Raw genomic sequence first — 24,377 nt, forward strand, 5'->3', positions numbered from 1 at the left:
TGCAAATAGCATTATCTCATTCTTTTTTATGGCTGAGTAATATTCCACTGTGTATATGTACCACATCTTTATCCATTCCTCTGTCAATGGACAGTTAGGTCGCTTCCATGTCTTGGCTGTTGTAAATAGTGCTGCAGTGAACATTGGGAGGATCTATTCCTTTTTATGTTTTTTGTTGTTTGCTCTATGGATAATAAGGTGCTGTTTCAGGAAGGTATCAAGCTGTGGCCTAGATTTGTTAGGTGCTGCTATCTCCAAATAGGAACGAAGAACTGGCCTTTGGCTTTAAATCTGTTTTTGGACTCCCTTGCCTATGTTTGAATACATTTGAATGCTTCTTTTGTAGAAAAATAGGATAGTAAAAAGTTTAACTTGTACCACTTGGATTTTATTTTACTTTTGAAGAAAAGTTATTTAAACTATTAAGTAAAAGTAGATATAATGTTCTCGATTCTGCTACATCAACTGGACTTGATACATATGAAGCTACTTTATATAATTTGATATTAAACTGTGGTGCAAAAATAAGAGTCCAGAAATCTGAACCATTAATGAATTAGGAAAAGTTTTGCTCCACATTCCATACAGTTATTTGAACTAATTATCCGATTTTTGTTCTGGTGGAAGTAGACAGAAAGCCTAGAATTATATCAAGGCCCCTTCTCCCTTCTGGCTTTGTGGTTTGGCACCATCTTTTTGTACTGAACAGAAAAGAGTAAACTTTGTGCTCATACAGTCTCTTCCACTCGTTTCCATTCTCAGATCTTCAGGGAGCAGTTGTTTTGATCTGTGCTGTTTCGCTGTTGGGGAAGCACTGTACATGCGGTCATTGAACTTCTGTTCCCACACATGATTGTTTGGCGTTCAGGAAGAAACACAGAAGGAAGCATTGCAGCTGAGGAAGAAGTGGTCCCTGAAGTAAATATCTAGGGTTCTTCTGGGATTCATCCCGGGTCAGGTCACTTCCTTGATCTGAGGAGACCAGAATGGAATCAGGAAGAGCGACTGACCTCACACAGAGGATGATGGCTCAAACCATCTGCAGTGCAGGGAAGGCTTTTCTTTGTTTACCTCAGGCTCTTCCTGATTGCTTCTACAGCCCTCTGGGAAGGCTGGCAGTTCCTGGAATCTGATCAAATTCATTCACCCTAATGTGTGAATGCCTTAGAACCCCATTTTCCCTAGGGGGTTTTCAAAGAGGAAGCTTATTTACCTATAGAATTCTCTAGTGGTTGTATTTAATTAGCTTAATTGGGTGAAATGGAAAAACATATTCCAGCTGATAATAGAGGAAAGCCAGGCAGAGAGATCTTAGAAGTAGAACCTTACCTAGCATTTTCTTCTCAGGATGAACTCCAAAGCTAACCTTCTTTCCTTAACTTCTCTTTTTCAACAACAACAAAGTACATATTTTAATGTTTCATGGCAGCGGGAGTGCGTTTAGGCGATCAGGGTTGGAGCAGTATTATTTGGGCTTATCTGGGCCAAACAAAGTGTAATACTTCGTGCAGTAACATTAGAGAAAATGCAAAAATCAGTCAGAGAGGCTCTAAAATCTTAACAAATTTAAATACAAATTGCAACAGTATGCACCTTGCTTTAAAGGTTAGGAGAACTGGGTCCTCACCCCTGCTTGGCCACCAACTGTGAACTGAAGAAGGTCCCATGACCCAAGTGGGTCTGCATTTTCTCCTGTACGAAATGATTGGTGCCTGTGTTATATTCAGCACAGATTATAATAGAATCTTTATGTGGAAAACCAGGGCTTACAGAGTCTCTGCCTGAGAGTGGACAAAGAATATGAAAGAAAAACCTGTTAGTTAAAACAAAAACAAAATGTTGCTGTGAAGGTGCTTCTGTCCAGACTAGTTTTGGGTTCTCTGTGGATTTCACATTTCAGTACCCTCTCTGTCCATTATTGCCACAATAATTCAGAGTCAAACATATAAAATAGGAGTACTCTCAGATTGTAAAATAACTGAACATGACAGCGACATCTACCTTTCTTTGTTTACCTGTAGTATCTAATGTAGTAAGTACGAGGTATATAAGATTAATCTTGAGAATTCCAAGTTTTCTCTTCATTCTGCATATTGTTACAGCATTGAGTTGGTGAGGGATTTACAGAAAGATACATGTGATCTTAGGCCTTAGGAACCTCTTTCTGCAGAAGGAGACAACTGCCGAGCAAGGCTGATTTGATAAGTTCACCAGGAGAGTAATACAAGGTACGGAACTGGGGGGTCTAGAGGCCCAGGGATCGCTGCCAGATGTGCAGGCCTGTCTTGCAGCAGTTCAGGACCTGTCAGTGAGGTGCTCTGAGTTTTCTCCAGCTGCACCTTGTCATCCAGAAGCAGGAGCTGGTTCATCGTTTGGTGTCCTTGCTGCAGTAGGTAGGAAGGAGTGTGACTGGAGAGAGGGAGACCCGGGCGGAGGCTCTCCGCGGAGCGACGCTGCTGGGGCAGGACCCCTCAGGGAAGGAGTGGAGAAGTCTGTAGGGAAGGCAGCTAGCAACTGACATCCTCGTTCTTTTAAGTGATCAGGCATCTTCATGTCTCAGTGGTCCTTGATTGTTGAAGCGAGTGGGGCGCTGCAGGGGCGCCTTCTGAAGCAAACGGAGTGTTCAGGGCGGTCATCCTTTCTGTCTCCATCACTACGCATTCATTAATTGGGATTTAAGGGTGTCCTGGAGACTGTATATGTGCCTGTTCCTTCCCAATACAATGTGGCGTGAGGGAAACAGCACAGGATTGTGATTCAAAAGCAGCATCTCGAGTCCTGGCTGCTTGTCACCGCTATGAATTTAGGAAAGTTGCTTACCTGCGAAGGGCCTGAGTTTCTTGGTCTGTGAAATACCAATGACAGTGATAATAACAGTAGCCTTGCTGGGTGCTCTGAGGACCACGAGGTGTGGGAAGGCTCTGAGCCCCATCCTATAGTGCTGTACCAGTCATTAAGATCCAGTTAAGCAACTCACCTCCTCATCTTTTTGTTTATTATTTCAGTGGTTCCCTGTCAGACAAGCGATTTCTGTTTACCTCCAATGGTAAGGATCATGCTTTCCTTAAGAATTTGATATTTTAAAATCTTCCGGGGTAGTTTATTCTTCCATACCCCTCAGATGATATAGTTTAAAAGATTAATTTTTTCTTTCCCCCTCAGGTCATGTAGCACCAAGTATGCTGTGACTTAAAAATACATCAGACAATAAATTAGGAAAAAAATATTTTTCTTTACAATCTAAAACTTTTGCCAGAAAAAATGAAAACTTGAAATGACAGTAAAGATAAATTCCTTTATGTTAGATTTTAACAGAAAAACCTTTTGAGCAGCGCAATTTGATTTGTGTGTATCTAGAATGAAGTTATTGAAAATGAAGAGCCTTTTTAGCCCCTCTGTCACGGAATATGTTCTGGGGAAATATTCTCCCTCACATAAAATAATATATTTCGAGGAGAACAATACAAACATGTCTTCTCTGCCCAGGAGGAGGACTGGCCTTTATCTGCAACCTCCACATTGTGTTGGATATGGTATAGTTAAGCTCCCAGGGGTGGTGCTGGGTACAATGAACTGATCTTCAGAGCACCTGACGTACCTGCTCTTCAAGGGCAGAGAGCGTGGAGTCCTCCCTCTGATTGAGTGAGAAGAACCTTAGCATTTTCAGCTTTTAGGACACCTTGTTCTTCGTTGAAATCATGGTGAATTTAGATTAGAAAGGAAAATCTACAGTGGGGACAAAGAGATGTCACTTACAGGGCATCTAAGGTCCATTAAGAAAAGCAGCAATAGTATCAAGATACCACAGCACCAGCGAGTCAAATGCAAGTCTGAATCATTAAAAAACTAGTAATTAAACAGTTGATTCAATATCATGATGGAAGTAAATCAACCGAATAATTCTAGGTGAAACGGGGTGCTTTTATTTTTTTGGTTTTCATTTTGTGTCTATATCTGAAGTATTTCCCTGCCCTTTTTTTTCTAGGTTGCAGCAGATCCTTGAGTTTGGAACCTGACTGGCAAATCAGAGCTTCTTCTTCTTGGGACTGGATCAACGAGACTGGAGATCAGGTCCGTTGGTCTCCTGGCCAAGCCCGACTTCAGGACCAAGGTCCGTCATGGGCTTCGGGGGACAGGAGCAAGAACCACAAACGAGAGTGGCTGAGGATAGACTTGGGAGAGAAAAAGAAAATAACAGGTACTGAAACGAGTGCAGTTTCACAAAACAAGATGACTTGCAGTTGAAATTATGTTTTGAATTTACACAGGTGCCCCCACCTCAGAGTACTCCATGTCTTTAAAAAAAAATCTTTATTGGAGTATAATTGCTTTACAGTGTTGTGTTAGTTTCTGCTGTACAACAACGTGTCAGCTATATGCATACATATATCCCCATATCCCCTCCCTCTTGCGTCTCCCTCCCTCCCATCCTCCCTATCCCACCCCTCTAGGTGGTCACAAAGCACCGAGCTGATCTCCCTGTGCTATGCGGCTGCTTCCCACTAGCTATCGATTTCACATTTGGTAGTGTATACATGTCCATGCCACTCTCTCACTTCATCCCAGCTTACCCTACCCACCGTGTCCTCAAGTCAGTTCTCTACATCTGCGACTTTATTCCTGCCCTGCCACTAAGTTCATCAGTACCGTTTTTTAAATTTTTTTTTTTACAGGCTCAGAAAGCTTAATTTAATTTTATTTTTTTAACATCTTTATTGGAGTATAACTGTTTTACACTGGTGTGTTAGCTTCTGCTTTACAACAAAGTGAATCAGTTACACATATACATGTTCCAATATCTCTTCCCTCTTGCATCTCCCTCCCTCCCACCCTCCCTATCCCACCCCTCTAGGTGGTCACAAAGCACAGAGCTGATCTCCCTGTGCTATGCGGCTGCTTCTTTCTAGCTATCTACTTTACATTTGGTAGTGTGTATATGTCCATGCCACTCTCTCACTTTGTCACAGCTTACCCTTCCCCCTCCCCATATCCTCAGGTCCATGCTCTAGTAGGTCTGTGTTTTATTCCTGTCCTACCCTTAGTCTCTTCATGACATTTTTTTTCCTTAGATTCCATATATATGTGTTAGCATACGGTATTTGTTTTTCTCCTTCTGACTTACTTCACTCTGTATGACAGACTCCAGGTCTATGCACCTCATTACAAATAACTCAGTTTCATTTCTTTTTATGGTTGAGTAATAATCCATTGTATATATGTGCCACATCTTCTTTATCCATTCATCTGTTGATGGACACTTAGGTTGCTTCCATGTCCTGGCTATTGTAAATAGTGCTGCACTGAACATTGGGGTGCATATATCTTTTCGAATTACGGTTTTCTCAGGGTATATGCCCAGTAGTGGGATTGCTGGGTCATATGGTAGTTCTATTTGTAGTTTTTTAAGGAACCTCCATACTGTTCTCCATAGTGGCTGTATCAATTTACATTCCCACCAACAGGGCAGGAGGGTTCCCTTTTCTCCACACTCTCTCCAGCATTTATTGTCTCTAGAGTTTTTGAATGATGGCCATTCTGACCAGTGTGAGGTGATACCTCTTTGTGGTTTTGATTTGCATTTCTCTAATGATTAGTGATGTTGAACATCTTTTCATGTGTTTGTTGGCCATCTGTATATCTTTGGAGAAAGGTCTGTTTAGGTCTTTTGCCCATTTTTGAATTGGGTTGCTTGTTTTTTTGATATTGAGCTGCATGAGCTGCTTGTATATTTTGGAGATTAATCCTTTGTCAGTTGCCATGTCTTTTTTAAAAGTAACAAATCTTCACATTGTCTCTGTGGGAAGAACCTGTATGCAGGGGGTAAGGATGGATGTGTGGGTGAGAGAGCTGATATCTCCATCCTGAAACCTTTTTATGGCATATTGTCAGTGTGAAAACACTCATCTGTCATCACGTTTCTAAATGCAGATAAGAAAAGCAGGCCTGTAAAATGATTTGCAATTTCAAATGAGAGGGAAAAAAAAGAAAAGAAACCTGAAGTTATAATACATGTTGTATAACATTTTTTAAAAACTAACCCATAAATAATATTTTCTTACAAGGAATTAGGACCACTGGATCCACACAGTCAAATTTCAACTTTTATGTAAAGAGTTTTGTAATGAACTTCAGAAACAACAACTCCAAGTGGGAGACCTATAAAGGAATTGTGAATAATGAAGAAAAGGTAAGAGACACTCTGGAGGAAGGAACTGAGTAGGAGAGTGGGCCTCCAAATATTTTCATCAGTTCATCGGTGTTTTTCCAAAAACAGATGCACAGCACCAGATTACTTAGCCTTTGAGTGCAAAGCCTTGTGTCTTCAATATCAAGCATGTCTATAAAAAAGCAACAAAGAATCCTCGCTTTGATTTCATATAACCAGGTGTGAGTGGATTGATAAAGACCTAGAACCTAATAGAATCTTCAGGTAAAGGTTACCTGTTCCTACAGGTGTTTCAGGGCAACTCTAATTTTCGGGACCCTGTGCGGAACAATTTCATCCCTCCCATTGTGGCCAGATATGTGCGGGTTATCCCCCTGACGTGGCACCAGAGGATAGCCTTGAAAGTGGAGCTCCTTGGCTGCCAGATTGCACCAAGTAGGACTCGGGGTGAGTCAGTGAGTTACTGGATTCTGGTCACCTCCTTTCACAAATTGTTGTTATTAATGTGGTTTCTCTAATATCTCTTCTCGCTCAGGTAATGACTCAGTGGTGTGGAGCAAAACAAGTCTAAATACTGTTGGTTCAGCTAACAGAGAAGATGAGACAATCTTAAAACCCATCCCCTCTGAAGAAATGCCCAAAGGTAGGGCAGTTATCGTTTTGCGGTTTCTTAAGGAATATAACTTGTACTCCAGCTAATAATATGGTAGCTTCAACAACATTCTTTTTTTCTGTGTCATATAAGTGTCTGGGGGCAGATGGTCCAGAGATATCTGCACATGTGTAAAACAATATATGTCCACACTTTTCATTACACTATTGTAAGTAGAAAAAGACTGGAAACAAACATATGTGCCCTTCAAACACTATGTAAATCTTTTATAGAAAAATATAACAATAGCACATCAATACCATGGAATACTCTACAGCCATAAAGAAAGGAATGTGTTAGTAATCTAGAAAGTTCTCTGAGACACACTGACAACTTAAAAAAATAAGCATGGTACAGAACAGTTTACATAGCACTCGGCCATGTGTGTAAAAGAGGGGGTGATACAGCATCTCTCTCTCTCTCTCTCTATATATATATATATTCATCCCAGTATATCTGGAAAAATGTCAAGAAACATAATTTCACATAGAGGAAGAACAGAGGTGGAAGGGAGACATTCCATTCCATACCTTTTTCTACTTTTTGAATTTTAAACATGTAAATGTATATAATCTATTCAAATAATAAACATTAAAAATACATTTTTTTTCAGAATGTAAAATAATTTGCATATTAATTTTGCAAAATTTGGAAAGATTAGAGATATATAAATAAGAAAATAAAAATCATCCATAGGGACTTCCCTGGTGGCACAGTGGGTAAGAATCCGCCTGCCAATGCAGGGGACACGGGTTCGAGCCCTGGTCCAGGAAGATCCCACATGCTGCGGAGCAACTAAGCCCATGTGCCACAACTACTGAGCCTGCGTGCTGCAACTACTGGAGCCCACGAGCCTAGAGCCCGTGCTCCACAACAAGAGAAGCCACCGCAATGAGATGCCCATGCACCGCAATGAAGAGTAGTAGCCCCTGCTCGCCACAACCAGAGAAAGCCCACGTGCAGCAATGAAGACCCAATGCAGCCAAAATAAATAAATTTATTTTTAAAAAATGATGCATAAATCAGCATCCATGGTCACCATATTCCACTGTATCTAGTCAACTATATTTATATTTATAACAGACAAAGTGGCAGCATACCAAATATTTTGTTCTGTAGCATATATTTTTCACTTGACATTATATTATGAGCATTTTCCAGTGCTTAAAAATAGTTGAAAAACACAATTATTAATATCTTTATAGTATTTTTTTCATACAGACATACCATCATTTAGTTAACCACTCCCCTATTATTGGATGATTAAATTGTTAGATTTTTCCCAAATTTCCACTCTGATAAATAACACCACTGTTATTTACATAAATTTTTTTTCCTTCTAAGTTCCTTGTCCTCCCTTTCATGAACTAAACATTTCCACTCCTGATCATTCCTTTATTTTATTCCCAGGGAACACAGAAAAAAGAAGGGTTAAGAACAAACATTTCTCCTTTAGTTTTCATAGTATCACAAGCTTGGGGCCTCCTCAGTGGCTGTTAAAGTGACCTCCTTCCTTAAAAGAGACAGTTGTGGGAAGACATGGTCTGATGTGTCATGCAGCAGAATGGATCTGCTGTTGAGATCATCAGGTTGCATATCCTTTCAGTCCACAGTTATAAGGCTCTGGTTCCCGGGGTCTCTGTTACTGTACAGGTCCAAACCCGCCCACCATCTCGGGAAAATGGTCGCCCGAGTCAAGCTGAGAGCTCTACACTGTGCTTACATCATCTACCTTCCTGAATAGCTCCTGGCTGGGTGGGCCAGCTGTAAACCTCCCCATCAATTTTGATTTTTAGAGTCTAATATGGTCCAAGTGACAAATTTGGAGTAAATGTTAAAACTGAGGAACATTGGAAGGTGCCTTTGGGAGAAAAAAAAAAAAGATAAATTTTATTTTCCTAAACTTTAGCTGGGATTTTGAATCCTCTCTTTTTGCTTTCCAGTATCAGTAAATGCTTAGCATGTATTCGTGTCCCCCACATGTTAAACCATCGAGGACCTTTCAAATCAGTATTCAGTTTTAGATCATGAAATCTGGTTGCTGTTCATTTCCGTTGTAATATGATGTCTCTTCCCCTTCTTAGGATTAAACGTCATAACTATTGTTACTCCACTGGTGCTCCTCGTCCTGCTGGTTGCTGGAGTGGGAATCTTTGCAGTCCTTAGAAAGTATGTGACTTCCCATTAAAAAAAATTGTTTCTCTAATTATGTGTAAACAATCACAAAAGTTTACTCTTCGTATGTTCATGTGTAGAAAGCAGCATTACTTCTCCCAAGATAAAATGTGAACTTATATTTTAAAAACAAGTTGGATAGAGGTAGAAAATATCATGTATTATTTTATGAACAGTACTTATCATTTAGAAATCTTTTCAGTGGGATTTATTTGTCTTGATAGGAGGAAGAAGAAAGGAAATCCTTATGGATCAGCTAAGGCTCAGAAAACAGGTTGGTTGAAAAAACTATCTAGTTTCATTCTGTCCTTGAGGGAGGGACAGAATCTGCTGATTAAAAGCATGATTAGGTGCTTTTAATCAGCAGATCCTGATTAAAACACACACTTATATGGTTTAAGAAATAAGATCTACCAGGAAGGAATATATTGTATTCTGTCTCTTAATTCAGAATCTTCATAGCCAGTTTATTTTTACTTTTGTTCAATATCATCCCATCATTTATCAACATTATTTATTTTCTTTTGGCAACTGGAATTTACATCACCACGCTGCCTGTCACCAAGGAGAAGTTATAAAACCCCCATCTGTGAACTGGACATTGCCCGGCACTCCCAGCATCTTCAGGCCTCCATTGTATTTTTCACTCTAGGGAAGGACTAGGCAGGGCGGGTTTCAGAAAATCCTTAGGACACAGGATGCCCAAGCAATGAGTCAGCTGCAGTCGAGAGAGAGGGCAGCAGGGCAGGACCCCTGAGAATCTTAAGGACCACCTAGGACTGCACCTCCCTAGGCTCTAAACAGCCAGCTGCATTGACTTCTCACAGTCACAAATACCATGTCAGTGCAGATTAGAGGAAACCATGCCCAGCTGGTCTAACCTAGGGATAATCTGGGCCCTGATGGGTACACAAATACATTTTACCCGCAGAGTAGAAAGCATGGTTGGGAATGGTGTGTGCTGTTGTTGTGACCTCATCATGTTGTGTCCACCTCACACCTGGAGAGCTGTGGTTGTGCATCTGTCACAGTCAGCTGGCAAAAGGCAGCCTGACCTCTGACTTAACCAGGAACCTGTGGTGGAGTAAATGTGTTACACTTCTGAGAGATTAGTTTGTTTCATGTTATCTTTATTCCAGACTGTTGGAAGCAGATCAAGTATCCCTTTGCCAGGCATCAGTCAGCTGAGTTTACCATCTGCTACGATAATGAAAAGGAGATGACACAAAAGTTGGATCTCATCACAAGTGATATGGCAGGTAGGTACCAAGTCTCCGTGACCATGCTGTTAGCCAGGAGGTGCTGCTTACGGGAGAGGGGAGACCAGGGAGAGAAATAAGACCAAAGTCTTTTGTTTAGATGGGGTCTAGTAAATCAGTAACGTGTGACGTTTTCTCTCTGTGCTCTGTCCAGAGTTACAAAGTGACACTGAAATATTTCCCCAAAGCCCCATTCAGCCAAGGTTCTTACACCTGCAGGGCCTCTAATGACACCCAGAGCAATGGTCCTGAAATACCAATGAAATCTGGAAGCCCTTAACTAATCTCTTTTTGTTACTAAGGTTTTGATTAAGGCACTAGGAAAAAGGGACTAGAAAGATGAATTGAGCATAGCTCCTGCCCTTGACGAACTGGAGGTAGGGAGATGAAGGAATCTGTTAGAATGGCCTCAAGGTCCCTGACAAGCCATTGTTGAGAGTCGTCAAGCTGCTCAAATGATTTGTGAGAAAGGATCCATTTTTTGCCTTTTATTTCTTTAATCCATCAAGGACTAAAATTTTTGTACAATACAGTATAAATTAGTAAATGAAATGAAAGACATAAAATACAAAGCTCTTATTTTTTAATTAGACTCAAGGGACATAACATCACTCTCAAATTGCTGCAAGATCTGAACACTTTCTATCAGTTTGTGCACTTACCTCTTTACAGATCTGTCACAGGCAGTTCTCAGACAGGTAGGCATCCACAGACCACTGTGAGCAGCACTGCTCTAGCTTTTTGCCACTCAGAGTGTATTCTGAGGACCAGCAGCAGCATCTGGGAGCTTGCTGGAAGTGTGGGCTTTCAGGCCACGCCCCAGGGCTGCTGAACCACAAGTTCCCAGGTGCTATATATGAAAGTCAGAAAGGTACTAGGAAAGGTTGCCTGACCTGCTTCAGGGGCAAAGGGAGCAATTCTCCAATCAGAATCCGTCATCTTGTTCCTTTCCTCGGACAGTTCAAGCTCTGCCTTGGGGGTGAGGCGAGGAGAGTGGAGAGCCCCTCTCCTTTCATTCCTCTTCAGCTTCTGGTCCAGCCTCTTCTCCTTCCTCGCTGCGTGGTCCTTCTGGGCACCTGAAACATGCAAAGCCCCACTCTTGCCTCCACTCATCTGCAGTCTCACCCACTACACTCCACAGCTCCCGGCAGAGCCATTCCTTTCTCTTTTATCTGCTCTGCAGCTCACATCCAGATTTCCCTCCCGGTCCCAGTAAGTCAGTAATTCCTGCCTGCTGGACATCATCTCCTGCAAGTGTCACCAGTTCCTCAGGGGATCCAAAACTGAACCCATCGTTCCTAACCCTTAACCTTTGTGCTCTGTGCATTCCTTTTCTAAGTGGCTTCTGAATGGGCATCCCAGTTTTCAGGGCTTAATATCTGGGAGGTGTCCTCTTTGGTCATACCCTCCCTTACATCATTGGTGACAAACTCCTGATACCTGTCCCCAAAGTGTGGCCTTTCCAGGGCTGCTGCCAGTCCCCTAATTTATGACTTATATGTCTCATTTCTCTGCTTTTTGATTTTTGTGTTTTTTAATCTTTCCTCTTCAGTCTCCCTCCATATGGTTACCTCTTCTGCCAGTCTCTAAATTTAGAATCTTTGTAGGTTTCAACAGCATTAAAACAAACTTCCTAGCAAGGCACTCAGTGCCCTCCATGATCTAGCACATGGATAACAGCTGGCACTTGAGACACGCGTTCAAATTCTTACCCCACTGGCTGCTACCTGTGTAATCTTGGAAAAATTAATCTCTCTCTACTTCAGTTTTCCATTTGTAAAAGGGAATGATAGTCCCTACCTCACAGTACTTTTTTCCCAGAGGATTTAACTAATTGATATCTTAATGTTATAGGATAGTGCCTGGCACCAAGTAAGGACTCAGTAAAGCTTTATTTCAGCTTTATCGTTGTCATTAGCCCCCAACCTATTACTTTGGTCTTCATATCCTATTAAAGTCCTCCATGTCCCTCATGCTCTGGCCACATCACACTCTATGTTCATGGTTGTTTAACAGGTTGTTCAATCACTTTTCCCTTTCCTGACAGTGTTACCTCCACCTCCAAAACGTGACCTTTCAGGAGTCAGCCTAAGAGCTCCCCGTGAAGTTGTTCCCTCCTACCCCTAGGTGTGGTTTGAGATTAGCTCCGACTCGCTAGGTTCCTCGGAGCCTTGAGGCTTCCTAAAGCACGCGGCGTAGTTATGTAAACCCCTAAGTGTGGCGTCTGTGCCTTTTACGTCTTAATCTTTCTCTTCCTTCCTGGTACGTCAGGCCCTCAGCAGAGCACCCCCTCTACAGACAGCCGGTTTGTGGGTGTATGGGGGGGTTGCACAAACGTCTGCCCTTTGGGTTTCAGATTACCAGCAGCCTCTCATGATTGGCACCGGAACGGTCGCCAGGAAGGGCTCTACCTTCCGGCCGATGGACACCGAGGCCGACGAGGCGGGGCCGGACGCCGAGGCTGGCGGCCACTACGACTGCCCCCTCCCGGCCAGCCGCCACGAGTACGCCCTGCCCTTGACCAACCCCGAGCCCGAGTACGCCACGCCCATCGTGGAGCGGCACCTGGCCCGGGCTCACTCCTTCTCGGCGCGGAGCGGCTACCGCGTGCCGGGGCCCGGGCCGGCGCACAAGCACTCCCTCTCCTCCGGCGCCTTCTCCCCGGCCGCCGGCTACCAGCTGCCGCAGAGCCCCGCGCCCGCGGACCCGGGCTACGACAAGCCCAAGGGCGGCAGCGGCGGTGGCGGCTCAGCCACGCGGCGCGCTGATCCCGCCTATCAGAAGCCGCAGGTCAACCCCGCTACCAACGCTGCCTACTTGGCCCCCAGAGACTGCCTCAGGCCCCTCAACCAGACGGCCATGACCGCTCTGCTGTGAACACACTGTGAATGAAAGCTGCTGTGGTACTGAGCGCCGGGCTGTGCGCGGCCCTGGAAGCGGCGAGATGCGCGCGCGAGACAGAGTGAGTGTGCGCGCGCGCACGTGGTTTAACGGGATCCTGCGGTGGAGTCGTAGAGGCACACCCCCCCCCCCCCCCCACTGTTTACAGAATTGTGCAGCTGGTTTTGTTCTGACCCTTAGGGCGAGCGTCTGTTGGGTTTTGTGGGGCTAGAAAAATGAAAGTTTTCAGATGGCATTTTTCATTTCTCTAACTGTGATACCGAGCTGCTTCGGTGTAAAATGTGCAATCTGTACAGAGTTGTATTTAACAAGAATTAAAGTAACTTAAGTTTGCTTGCGCAGATTTTGGTTCTACACGGAGGTTATGTAGGAGAATGCAGCTGTTGCAAAAACGTACATAATAGTATGTTCACTTTAAAGATACCTTATCTGATAGTGTGTTAGCAGCAGGTCTGTTTAAACTTAATCTTGTTGTTATTATGGCTCATTTCCTTTCCTTTGATATCGAGAACTAAAAGCATTGTTAACATTCTTCTCCTGGAAGGAATGAAATTACTTGAAGCAAGAAAAGCTCACCAGGGTGGTTGTTTGTTTGCAATTATGACTGTAGATTAAAAAGAACAAACAAACAAAATACACCACCTCAGCAGCTGCCAGTTCCTTAGACTCCACTTCAGGTGGGGATGTGCAGCGGCCTGTCAAGGTGTGCAAGGAGCAGGAGGTCTCTGGAGCCTGCAGGGGGCCTCACTGCCCGCAGCCTGTGGGACCAGGCTCCTGAGCAGCTGGCCTTCACACTTTGCTTCTTGCTCACCTCAGGCCTGGCAGATATTTGCTTTCACATGCAAATCTGCCTTTTCAAACTGTCTGCAAAGCCAAATGCTGAGACTTAATGGCAACCAAAACTGCTCTCTCAACAAACTGAATGAAGGTGGCACAGCAATTACGCTGTAAATTACTGTGTCAGACGCTTTTGTTCCTCAGATTAAAAATACTGCTGAGGTCAGACACCCACACTTTTCATGACTTTCTTCAGAAATAGCACATCGTACTCTGAAACACGAAAAAGTTACGTGACTTGTGTTCTTACAAAAGTGACTGAGGCCAAATCTACATAGAGCTTTTCTACTGAGATGGTTGGAAACAACTAATTTTGTAAGAAAAAATTTCCCCTCGAGTATGTGTAATTCCAGATTAGCCCAGACTTCAGCTGTACCTCATGTTCAGTGGTTTTTATCTGAGTTTGCTTTGTGAGTTCACTGGGGAAGGGGGGGGGTTTAACCTCTTTTGCCAAAGAGGAAAGTGTATGTTTGTTTGTTTTAATAGAAAATGTGGACCAAAAAGATCCTTTCCCTAAAAATGTATTATACTCCTATTTGCATGACTGACTTTCTGTGAAACATAAATTTTAGAATACTGAGGTGCTGGAAGGTCAAAGCAGACTATCTGTGGTTATTGTGGAGGTTAAACCATTTACCTTGTGAGTTTACATGGTTTTCTACGAATACTAATTGCAATAAACTATGCCAAACCAACGTACGTACCCCAGTCTCTCACTGGTGTCCTGCTTGCTGGGCTACTGAAGGCACTTGAGGCTCAGCTTCCGTAAACGTGCAAGTGGTGCAGTGGAAGAAGCATATCTGGCTTCCTCTGGAACTGGGGACAAAAATTATGGAAGCTGTCAGTTATTAATAAAATTATAGCGATTTGGGGTCGATTGTTTCATGCATTTTAGTTTGGCTTCCCGGATTGTTACAAAAAGTTAACAATCCAGTCTACAACTTGTAGGCTTCCTACAAGTCTGACTTACAGCAGGCCGGGTTCTGGGCTGGTGACTATGGATGATGAGTTGGTTTCCCATGCTTGCTGCTGTGCACTGCCAGCCAGAGTTCTGTTTTTACTTACGGTATGGCCATGATCCATTTGTATATTCAGTTGGTCATTACATAACCCTGAGCCTCAGTTTCCTTATGTGTAACAACGATGTGAATGTGCCTTCCTCCAAGGCCTACAGATAACAATTGTGACGACATTTGGGCTGTATATATTTTTAACATTAAAATAGTAGTCCAGGGCTTCCCTGGTGGCGCAGTGGTTGACAGTCTGCCTGCCGATGCAGGGGACACGGGTTCGTGCCCCGGTCTGGGAAGATCCCACGTGCCACGGAGTGGCTGGGCCCGTGGGCCATGGCCACTGGGCCTGCGCATCCGGAGCCTGTGCTGTGCTCCGCAATGGGAGAGGCCTACAGCAGGGAGAGGCCCGCATACCGCAAAAAAAAAAAAATAGTAGTCCATAAAAACAGACTTACAGTGGGGCTGGGCTGTGTCCATCTATCACATTTCTTCCCTGTATACATGATCTAATCATGACAGAAAGTGGGAGAACAGGACTTTGTTTTGGAACACCGCTTGCTTCCTCAGAATGACCGACTGTGTAGCCCAGGACAGGCAGTGGAAAAGTCTGTCTGATACACCCAACAGGGCCAAGCTTAAACTAGAGGATAAGAGCAGGAGAATACTGTTTTTCTTTTCCATTGTTTTGCAACATTAGCACATAAGATAAGGCAACTGTCTGGTTTTTTTTCTGTTACCAAATCCTATTGGGAGGCAAAGATTGCATTCTGTCACTTTTTACAATTGTGGTGAAAACACATCTGCTCTGACAGACAAGACTATGCTGTCCACAGAGGCTGCTGAAACTGTGCTCTGGGTTCTACTACTACGATTTACACTTGCACCAATATTTATACTCAGCCTAGAAAACCTCTGGAAAGGATGCTAGAGATTTTTCTGTGTTTATCTTACACTGCTTTAGATTCTTAGCAGAAACTAAAATCAAATTTATATTATATCACAACTATAGACACCATGAATAGCCTTTCATAAAAACATCACCACAAGGCCTTTCATAAATACATACATCAGTTCAGCAATCCAAGTATAGCCACCAGCTTGGCCTCACTATTCTCAAAATGCTTCTCTTGCATTCATTCATGCACCAAATATTTATTAAGGTTCGGAGAGCAGTGCTCACCCTGTACTTACTTGAGTTAAGAGAGAGCACATGCCTAGGCTCTTGCCAGGAACTGGGAGGAGCTGAGTCCCACCAATGAGAAGCTAGGGTTGAATATAGTCCAGCTAGCAGTCCCTGCCCCCAAACACAGCCCATCCAGTCAACCCAGTGCTCTTCTCAAAGCCACACTGCTGTGTTCATGGCCCGCTACAGATCTCTCATCTCCCACTATGGGTCTCTCGCCCAGCCTCTCCCTATTCTGGGAATAAATTCTCCTAGAGGCTTTAAAGATTTTTCACTCTGCTTTTTGGTATTCTGCAATTTTACCACGTTGTGTTGGGCTATAAATTCATTTGTATTCACTTGGGACTTGTGCTTCTAGAATCTTAGGATTCATCTTTATCAACTGTGAAAAAGTCTCGGCCCCTTTTTTCCAATACTACTTGCCTCTTTGCTGTTTTCTTTATTCAGTCCTGGAATTCCTGTTGGATGCTCATTGGACCTTCTCATTCTATCCCCCATGTCTCTTCATCCCTCTTATTTTCCATCTCTTTATCGTTCTGTGCTGCGTTCTAGGTAAATTCCTGAAAGACAACGTGGCACAGTTGTTGAGTGCATGGTGGACAAGGCACCAGAACTTCTCTGCACCTGTTTCCTTGCTTGTTACCTGGGGGAAAAAAAAAAAAATACTCTCCCCCTACCTATGGCTGTTATGAAGATTAAATGAAGCTTTCAGAGCACCGTCCGGCCCACATGAAGCACTGTATAAGATTACATATTACACTCCAGTTTACTAATTCCCAATTCTGCTATCTAACCGGCTATTTAATCATTGAGGTTTTAATGTCAATTATAAAAAAATTTCTGCACAGTCTACTGATTCTTTTTCAAGTCTTCCCTTTTCTACACTGTCTTGGTATTTTCTTTGGCTTTGATTCCTTCTTTTAATCATTTGAAACCTACTAATTTTACATTCTCTTTGATTTTTCTCTTATCTTCATCTCATTTAGAGTAAAAGCCAAAGTCTGTGCAGTGATTTATAAGGCTCTGTCAACACTGTCCAGTAAAACTTTTTCAAGAATGGAAATACTCTGAGCTGCTCAGTAGGGTAGCCACCAGCCACATGTGGCTATGGAGCACTTGAAATGTGGCTGGCGTGACAGGAATAAATTTTTAATTTTGTTGACTTTTCATTTATTTAATTGTACATGGCCACATGTGGCTACTGTGTTGGACAGGACAAATCTGTGATCTGCACCCCCCATCGTGCTGTCACCTCTCTGACCTCATCTCCTACTTCTCCCACCTTGTTTACCCCATGCCAGCCACGTGGGCCCTCTGGCTGTCACCTACACATGACAGGGACACACTATGCACTTGCTGTTCTCTTTCTGGAAAGCTCTTCCCCTAGATAGCTGCGCGGCTTGTTCTTTTACCTCTGTCAAGTCTGTACTCCACTGAAACCTCCACGACCTCTTCCTTCCTCTCCCTGTCAGAAAACTGCACATTTCTCCTCTAACACATTTTCTATCTCCTTTCCTACTTTACTTTTCTCCTTAATGTGTGTCACTAATCCGGCAGAGTTTTATTTTCTTGCTTATTATCTGACTCTCCCACTAGACCATATCACATGAGGGGAATGACTTTTGTCTGTTTTGTTCCCTGCATATTCCAGCACTTAGGGCAGTGTTCAAGAAGTATCTGCTCAGTGAATGAACAAGCAGAAGTTCTTGAGGCTCTGTCCTGTTTGTTGTTTCTACCGACTCTTGTTTGTGATGGTTTGTGTCTTTGTGTGGTCTCAGACTTTGGATTGTGAACCATCCCTCAGCAGGGCTTTTTCCTCCTTGTGAAAACTTCATGACAATGTCCTTTCTGACGGGTTTCGAATTTGTATCTGTCAGGTACACCAGGTAGGTCTGCCAGATAAAATACAGGATACCCAGTTAAGTTTGAATTTCAGATAAAAAACAAATAATTCGGGCTTCCCTGGTGGTGCAGTGGTTGAGAGTCTGCCTGCCGATGCAGGGGACCACGGGCTCGTGCCCCAGTCTGGGAAGATCCCACATGCAGCGGAGCGGCTGGGCCCGTGAGCCATCGCCGCTGGGCCTGCGCGTCCGGAGCCTGTGCTCCGCAACGGGAGAGGCCACAACAGTGAGAGGCCCGCGTACTGCAAAAACAAAACAAAACAAATAATTCTTTAGTTCAAGTACGTTCTGTGCAATGGGACAGATTTATATTAAAAAAGTATTCATGTCCTATAATTTTTATTTGCTAAATCTTGCAACCCTCATACCAGGAGTATCACCCACCCTGCACAGGTTTGTATTTTAACTTTTGGATTGGCGGTTCCTAAACTATACTGAAAGTTTAGACCCAAGCCTGTGTGCAGCACAGCCCTCTGGTTTTAATTCCTCAGGGGAGACTGCCCTTGTCACCCAGGGTCATTCATTCATCCTTTGTTGTCTTATTGGGCAGATTTTTTTAGGTTCACTCTTTCACTGTTCCTGCCAAGCCTAACCCCAAATCTTGTTTCCTATCCCTTCCTGGAGGTTAAATACCCAGCATCTAAGGAACTGAAACTCTCCCCAACTCCAGGATGCCCAGAGCCTCAGCTCATCAGTGCTTTTCACTCTACTTGTCAGGTATCAGAATCAAAGAAGAAACTGGGTATTTCCCTTTATTTCTTAAGATTAGCTGGGCCTTTTAAAGAATTCTGATTTTATTTTACCCAGGAAATTCAGACAGTTTTTCTTATCTAGTCTGCCATCTTGGAATGATACTCCACAACAGACAGAAGATATCATATTTATTGCAAATAGCACAGGCTTTAGAACCATATAGAACTTAGGTTTAACCTGGGATTTAATCTTTGTAAGTACATGATTTCAGGCACATTATACTGGTATTAAATTAGTTAAACAAGGAGGACATGAGATTGATGTGGCTCTAATGCCATGGCAGCCTAGGTAAGCAAACCAAAATCTAAGCCTGTAAATAACTCAAGGTTATGAAATGGAAAGCTAAGGACAACCAATCACAAATAGCGAACTAGTCTTTACGCTCTAGCCAATCAAATAATTTCCTTTCTTTGCTTCCATACTTTCCATACTTTCTCTAAGTCTTTCTTCTGGCTCCTTTGGTGGAGTGCTCCTAACTACTTCCAGTTTGTCTCTACCCAATTAGAATCCATAAATGCTCAAATAAACTCTTAAAAATTTTAATATGCCTCAGTGTATCTTTTAACACTGGTGATTTCTAAACCCACTTCTTAATCCCTAAAGTGGAAAGGATTGTAAAAGGGCTGTTGTGAAGACTGATTATATCAGTGTTTTGCATAGAGGTGATCAATAAATACTGCATCCTTTTCTTTCTGCCCAATCTGAAGTCTAAATTGTCTTCCAACACCATTTCTTTTAGTCCTTTTCAAGTGGAAGCTGCCTTTTCTCTTCATCCATCCCACAACGCACACCTTCCTTCTGATTCCCACTTGGCCATCCACTCTCTCCTTCAGCCCCATGCAAAACCCTCTGCCTGCATGAGACTCGTGCCGGCTAGCTCTACCATCTTTTCTTCTCCCTGTGTCACCTAGTATCTTCCAAGCAATTTTCCCCACTGACTGAGGACTGTCACCTAGCTCAATTCTTCTCCGCTTTTCCTGTTAATCATGTTGAACAGTTCAGTGTCCAACATGGTCACTTTTATGATTTTTTGACATTTACTCTAGAAACCTGCAGTTCACTTAAACCACCTCCACACACGTTCACACTTATAACACCCGCAAGAACTCCAGCTCTGAAATCTTAATAATGCTGTCCCTGCTCAAAACCTCCAATTCTTCTGATTCCTCACCTTTTATCCTACTTATTCATTGATCTCATTAAGAGATTTAATTTCTTTAATGCCTAGATCCCATCATTTGCCTCTGGTGGCTAAGCTTTTTCAGTTTCCTCTTCTTCCCCATCCATCACTTGAACTGTTTTGTCTGAGTATTTTCACTCTAGTCTCTCCTGGACTGCCAAACCGGAGGCCCTGACAACGTAAGTGCCCGTCAGGAAACCATCTTCACATCTCCATCACGGCAGCAGAAAAACACTGCGTAACCATTCACACAGGGGCTCTTATCAACTCCCAGTTTCCAGTTTACCTGGGGCTCATTACTCCTCAACCCTTCCACTTATCTTGGATCTACTTCTTTTTGCATCTCTCTCAGCAGTTATTCCAGAGCAATGCCACTCTGCGCAGTTTCCCTTTACTGAGACCTTGCCACCTCCCTCACCTATAGGGAAGTCACTAAAGTCAGGTCCCACAGCTACCTGCGCATGCCCCTTCCCACAAAAAGCTGTATCCATGCCAACGCTTCCCTCCTGTGTCGATGGAAAAGGTGTCTGAAGCCTTCACCCACTGCCTCTCCCTCACCTCTGATTTCCCTCCAATGATTTCCATTTCCCTTATTTTCAACTTCTCCCTCTGAACTGGTATCTTCCTCTCAACCTATAAACTTGTTCAAATCTCTCACAAATGTAAAGAATTCTCCCTTAATATCCCAAGCCCTTCTAATTACCTGTCCTCTTTCTTTCAAGAGCGATCTAAGCCTAGAATTTTCATATGCTTTATCTCCCATTCTTTTTTCTAATGGAATTTTTATTTTCTATAATAACCCTTTCCATTTGTTCAAGCCTTCTTTTGCATCCTTTCAGGGCATTTTAAATGGTCTTCATATAACTAATACACATTTTTGGTTTAATTTATGCTTAGGAGTTTTTTGTTGTCATTGTAAATGATCCCACACCCTTCCTTTTATATATCAAGAACCACTATGGCCCTAGTGGAAAAAAGCATGAATTCTGGGACTAGTCTGCCTGGGTTCAAATTCTGCTCTAGTTGTGTGACCAAGAAAATGTTATTTTACCTCTCTTTCTCTGACTCCATTTCCTTATTTCTAAATGAAGATCATAATAGTATATACCTCATGGGGTTTTGGTGAACACTGCAAGAGTTAATACATGTAAAACCTTTAGAACAGTGCCTGACCCATGATAAGCACTATGTTGGTATTAGCAGTTACAGACATATATATTTTAATATATAATTAATTTTTTGTCCTGGTTGATTTGTTTACATACTGCTCCTTTACTAAATTCCTTATTTCTAGTAGTTTTTAGTTGATTTAGCTTTTGGGGAATGTGATCATAATGTCTGCAAATAGTGCTGATGCAACCTCCTTTATAATACTTATATGTACATTTAATTCCTCCAGTGCCGTATTAAATGCTTCTAGTATCTCCCTACTAAACATGATGCTGGCTTTGGGGCATAGATTATGTTGGGGTATATGTTATTAGATTATGTCCTTTTTTTCCCCTCACCAAGAATGGGTATTGAATTTGACCAATGCCTTTTCAGCATCTCTGGAATTAGAAGCAAATGATTTTCTCCCCTAGAAGAAAATCCCTCTCTAGACCCAGCCAAATGATTAATTATACCAATAGATGCCCTAACGTTAAACATTTGGTTATGGGGTATGAGTCTATTAAAGTGCTGATGAATTCACAGTGATAACATTTTATTTAGAATTTTTGCATTAATATTCTTTTTCAAGATACCCTTTCATTTTTTTCTTTGTGCCAATCCTTATCAGGTTTCTTGACAAAAACAATTTAGAAGTTTTCTTCTCTTCCTAGGTTCTTCACTTGCTAGGCATTAGAGATTGTACGTGGGCCTCTCACTGCTGTGGCCTCTCCCGCTGTGGAGCACAGGCTCCGGACGCGCAGGCTCAGCGGCTATGGCTCACGGGCCCAGCCGCTCCGCGGCACGTGGGATCCTACCGGACCGGGGCACGAACCCGCGTCCCCTGCATCGGCAGGAGGACTCTCAACCACTGCGCCACCAAGGAAGCCCTACACATTAGAATTATCTGCCTTTTAAAGGTTTAGTAGTATTGCCCTGTGAAACTATATATTGGAGTAATTTGTCAGGGTTGGCAGCAATCTGACAATATTTTTCTATTTTTTTCCTAGGGAAATCTGTTTAGATTTTAAAACTTCAGTTTTGGTAAATTGTATTCTCTTAGAAAAGTTTTCAAATTTATTCATATGGAATTGAACAAAACAGTCTTTCATTATCCTTTTAGTTCCCTCTGCTTTTATGGCTATTTCTCCCTTATTTCCTATTTTGTGCATTTGCATTTAGTACTCTCCTTTTCATGACTGGTATAGCCAAAAGTTTGTCTTTTTCTCCTGAAAAATCAGTTTTTAATTTTTTTTTAGTTCTACTATTTCCCCACTTTCAGAAGCTGATAATCTACTTGTTACAGCCGTAGGCAGAGGTAAAAATGCCCTTAACAATGGTGCGGATGACAATAGGAAGGCACCTAGTGACAATGACACTTCCCTGAAAGTCACAAACATTGCTTACTAAAGAACTGGGGACCGTAGGCAGGCGCACGCGTGCGCGCGCACACACACGCACACACACACACACACACCCCATCTGTGGAGTGGGGAGGGGGAATGCTACAGTCTCAAGGATGGAGGACTCGTAACTTGAGAAGTTCTTGCATCTAACAGTCACTCAACTACAAAGAAACTATTTCTATTGAAATCCAGATGCAGCTCAACCATCATTTTAAAAAATCAGGACTTCCCTGGTGGCGCAGTGCTTAAGAATCCACCAGCCAATGCAGCGGACATGGGTTCAAGCCCTGGTCCAGGAAGATCCCACATGCCGCAGAGCAACTAAGCCCGTGTGCCACAACTACTGAGCCTGCACTCTAGAGCCGAGAGCCACAACTACTGAAGCCTGCACGCCTAGAGCCTGTGCTCCACAACAAGAGAAGCCACCACAATGAAAAGCCCACACAGAGAAAGCCCACATGTAGCAATGAAGACCCAACGCAGCCAAAAAATAAATTAATTAATTAATTTTTTTAAAAAATCAAGGGCTTCCCTGGTGGCGCAGTGGTTGAGAATCCGCCTGCCGATGCAGGGGACACGGGTTCGTGCCCCGGTCCGGGAAGATCCCACATGCCGCGGAGCGGCTGGGCCCGTGAGCCACGGCTGCTGAGCCTGCGCGTCCGGAGCCTGTGCTCCGCAAAGGGAGAGGCCACAACAGTGAGAGGCCCGCCTACCACAAAAAAAAAAAAAAAAAAATTAAAAAACAAAAAACAAACAAAAAAAAACAACCCAGAATCAATCCTTGGCTTCATCAAACCCTGCACCATTTAAGAAAACTAAAAATAATTATTGGGAGAGCAAGACTGAAAAACCAACAATTTCATCTGTATTTCCTTTTTCCCTCTTTGAATATGGCCTATTAAAGATGAACAAAGAGATGGATTTCAGTTCTGCCTCTTGACACTTACTAGCTGTGTGACCCTGGAAAGTAATATCTTTCCTAGTCCTCAGTTTGTTCATCCTCATAATAAAGAGTATTTTATTTGATAATCTTTATAAAGCCTTCCAGCTCTAACAATAGGTGGCAGTAAAATATCACATTTGGAATCTTCTGCCCCCTGCTGGCATTTTAGCAAATTGCAAATTTACCTTTCCAAAGCAGAGTTTGTTTTAGTTGTCTGTTTTACATCTTGTGTATCTAATTTTCCTTCTTATAGTCCATTCATCTATCATCCTATTTAAAGGCTAAGGCTTTCTTTTATAACCAAATACCCTCTTTAACTTGAACTTTAAAACAATCTTGTTACTTTTGCTGTTTAAATCTTCCTTCTCTCCTGGTTTCTTTGAAAGTTTTCTTGCAATCTCCACTATTGTGAGGGGCTTTTATAATTTTCTTATGGTTCTATTTTTACTTTATAAACTTTGAGGCGAGTTTAAATTGGCATATACAAGATTAGCATTATTTTCACATTGGAATGTGAAGGTAGCAGGATACAAAATATACAATTTATTAATTGTACAATTTATTAATATAAATACAACAGAAATCTGTTGTATTTCTTTACACTAACAATGAAATATCAGAAAGAGGAAATAAAAAAAAAATCCCATTTAAAATCACATCAAAAAAACCAAAAAACCCAAAACCTAGGAATAAATTTAACCAAGCAGGTGAAAGACCTATAAGCAGAAAACTATAAAACATTGATAAAGGAAACAGAAGATGATTCAAAGAAATGGGAAGATATCCCATGCCCTTGGACTGGAATAATTAATATTGCTAAAATGGCTATACAGATTTACTTATTTTTTTATACAGCAGG

General features: G+C 42.5%; 1 protein-coding gene across 3 annotated transcripts in view; it reads left to right on the top strand.

The window, feature by feature from the left end:
• DCBLD1 (discoidin, CUB and LCCL domain containing 1) overlaps nucleotides 1-24,377 on the top strand; it is a 98,785-nt gene that overhangs the window by 52,422 nt on the left and 21,986 nt on the right. For 2 of the 3 annotated variants that reach the window (XM_059083999.2, XM_067011714.1), the window contains 9 exons: nucleotides 3,006-3,046; nucleotides 3,986-4,198; nucleotides 6,063-6,187; nucleotides 6,454-6,613; nucleotides 6,702-6,809; nucleotides 8,903-8,987; nucleotides 9,218-9,267; nucleotides 10,133-10,252; nucleotides 12,609-14,692. In XM_059083999.2, coding sequence (XP_058939982.1) covers nucleotides 3,006-3,046; nucleotides 3,986-4,198; nucleotides 6,063-6,187; nucleotides 6,454-6,613; nucleotides 6,702-6,809; nucleotides 8,903-8,987; nucleotides 9,218-9,267; nucleotides 10,133-10,252; nucleotides 12,609-13,129 — 1,423 coding nt within the window. In that variant the 3' untranslated portion in view covers nucleotides 13,130-14,692. Of the gene's footprint in view, nucleotides 1-3,005; nucleotides 3,047-3,985; nucleotides 4,199-6,062; nucleotides 6,188-6,453; nucleotides 6,614-6,701; nucleotides 6,810-8,902; nucleotides 8,988-9,217; nucleotides 9,268-10,132; nucleotides 10,253-12,608; nucleotides 14,693-24,377 lie in introns of those variants that run through there. The other variant, XM_067011715.1, reaches the window with a different exon arrangement.

This window comes from Kogia breviceps, chromosome 13, assembly GCF_026419965.1.
Source record: "Kogia breviceps isolate mKogBre1 chromosome 13, mKogBre1 haplotype 1, whole genome shotgun sequence".
In the NCBI taxonomy this organism is placed as follows: Eukaryota; Metazoa; Chordata; class Mammalia; order Artiodactyla; family Physeteridae; genus Kogia; species Kogia breviceps.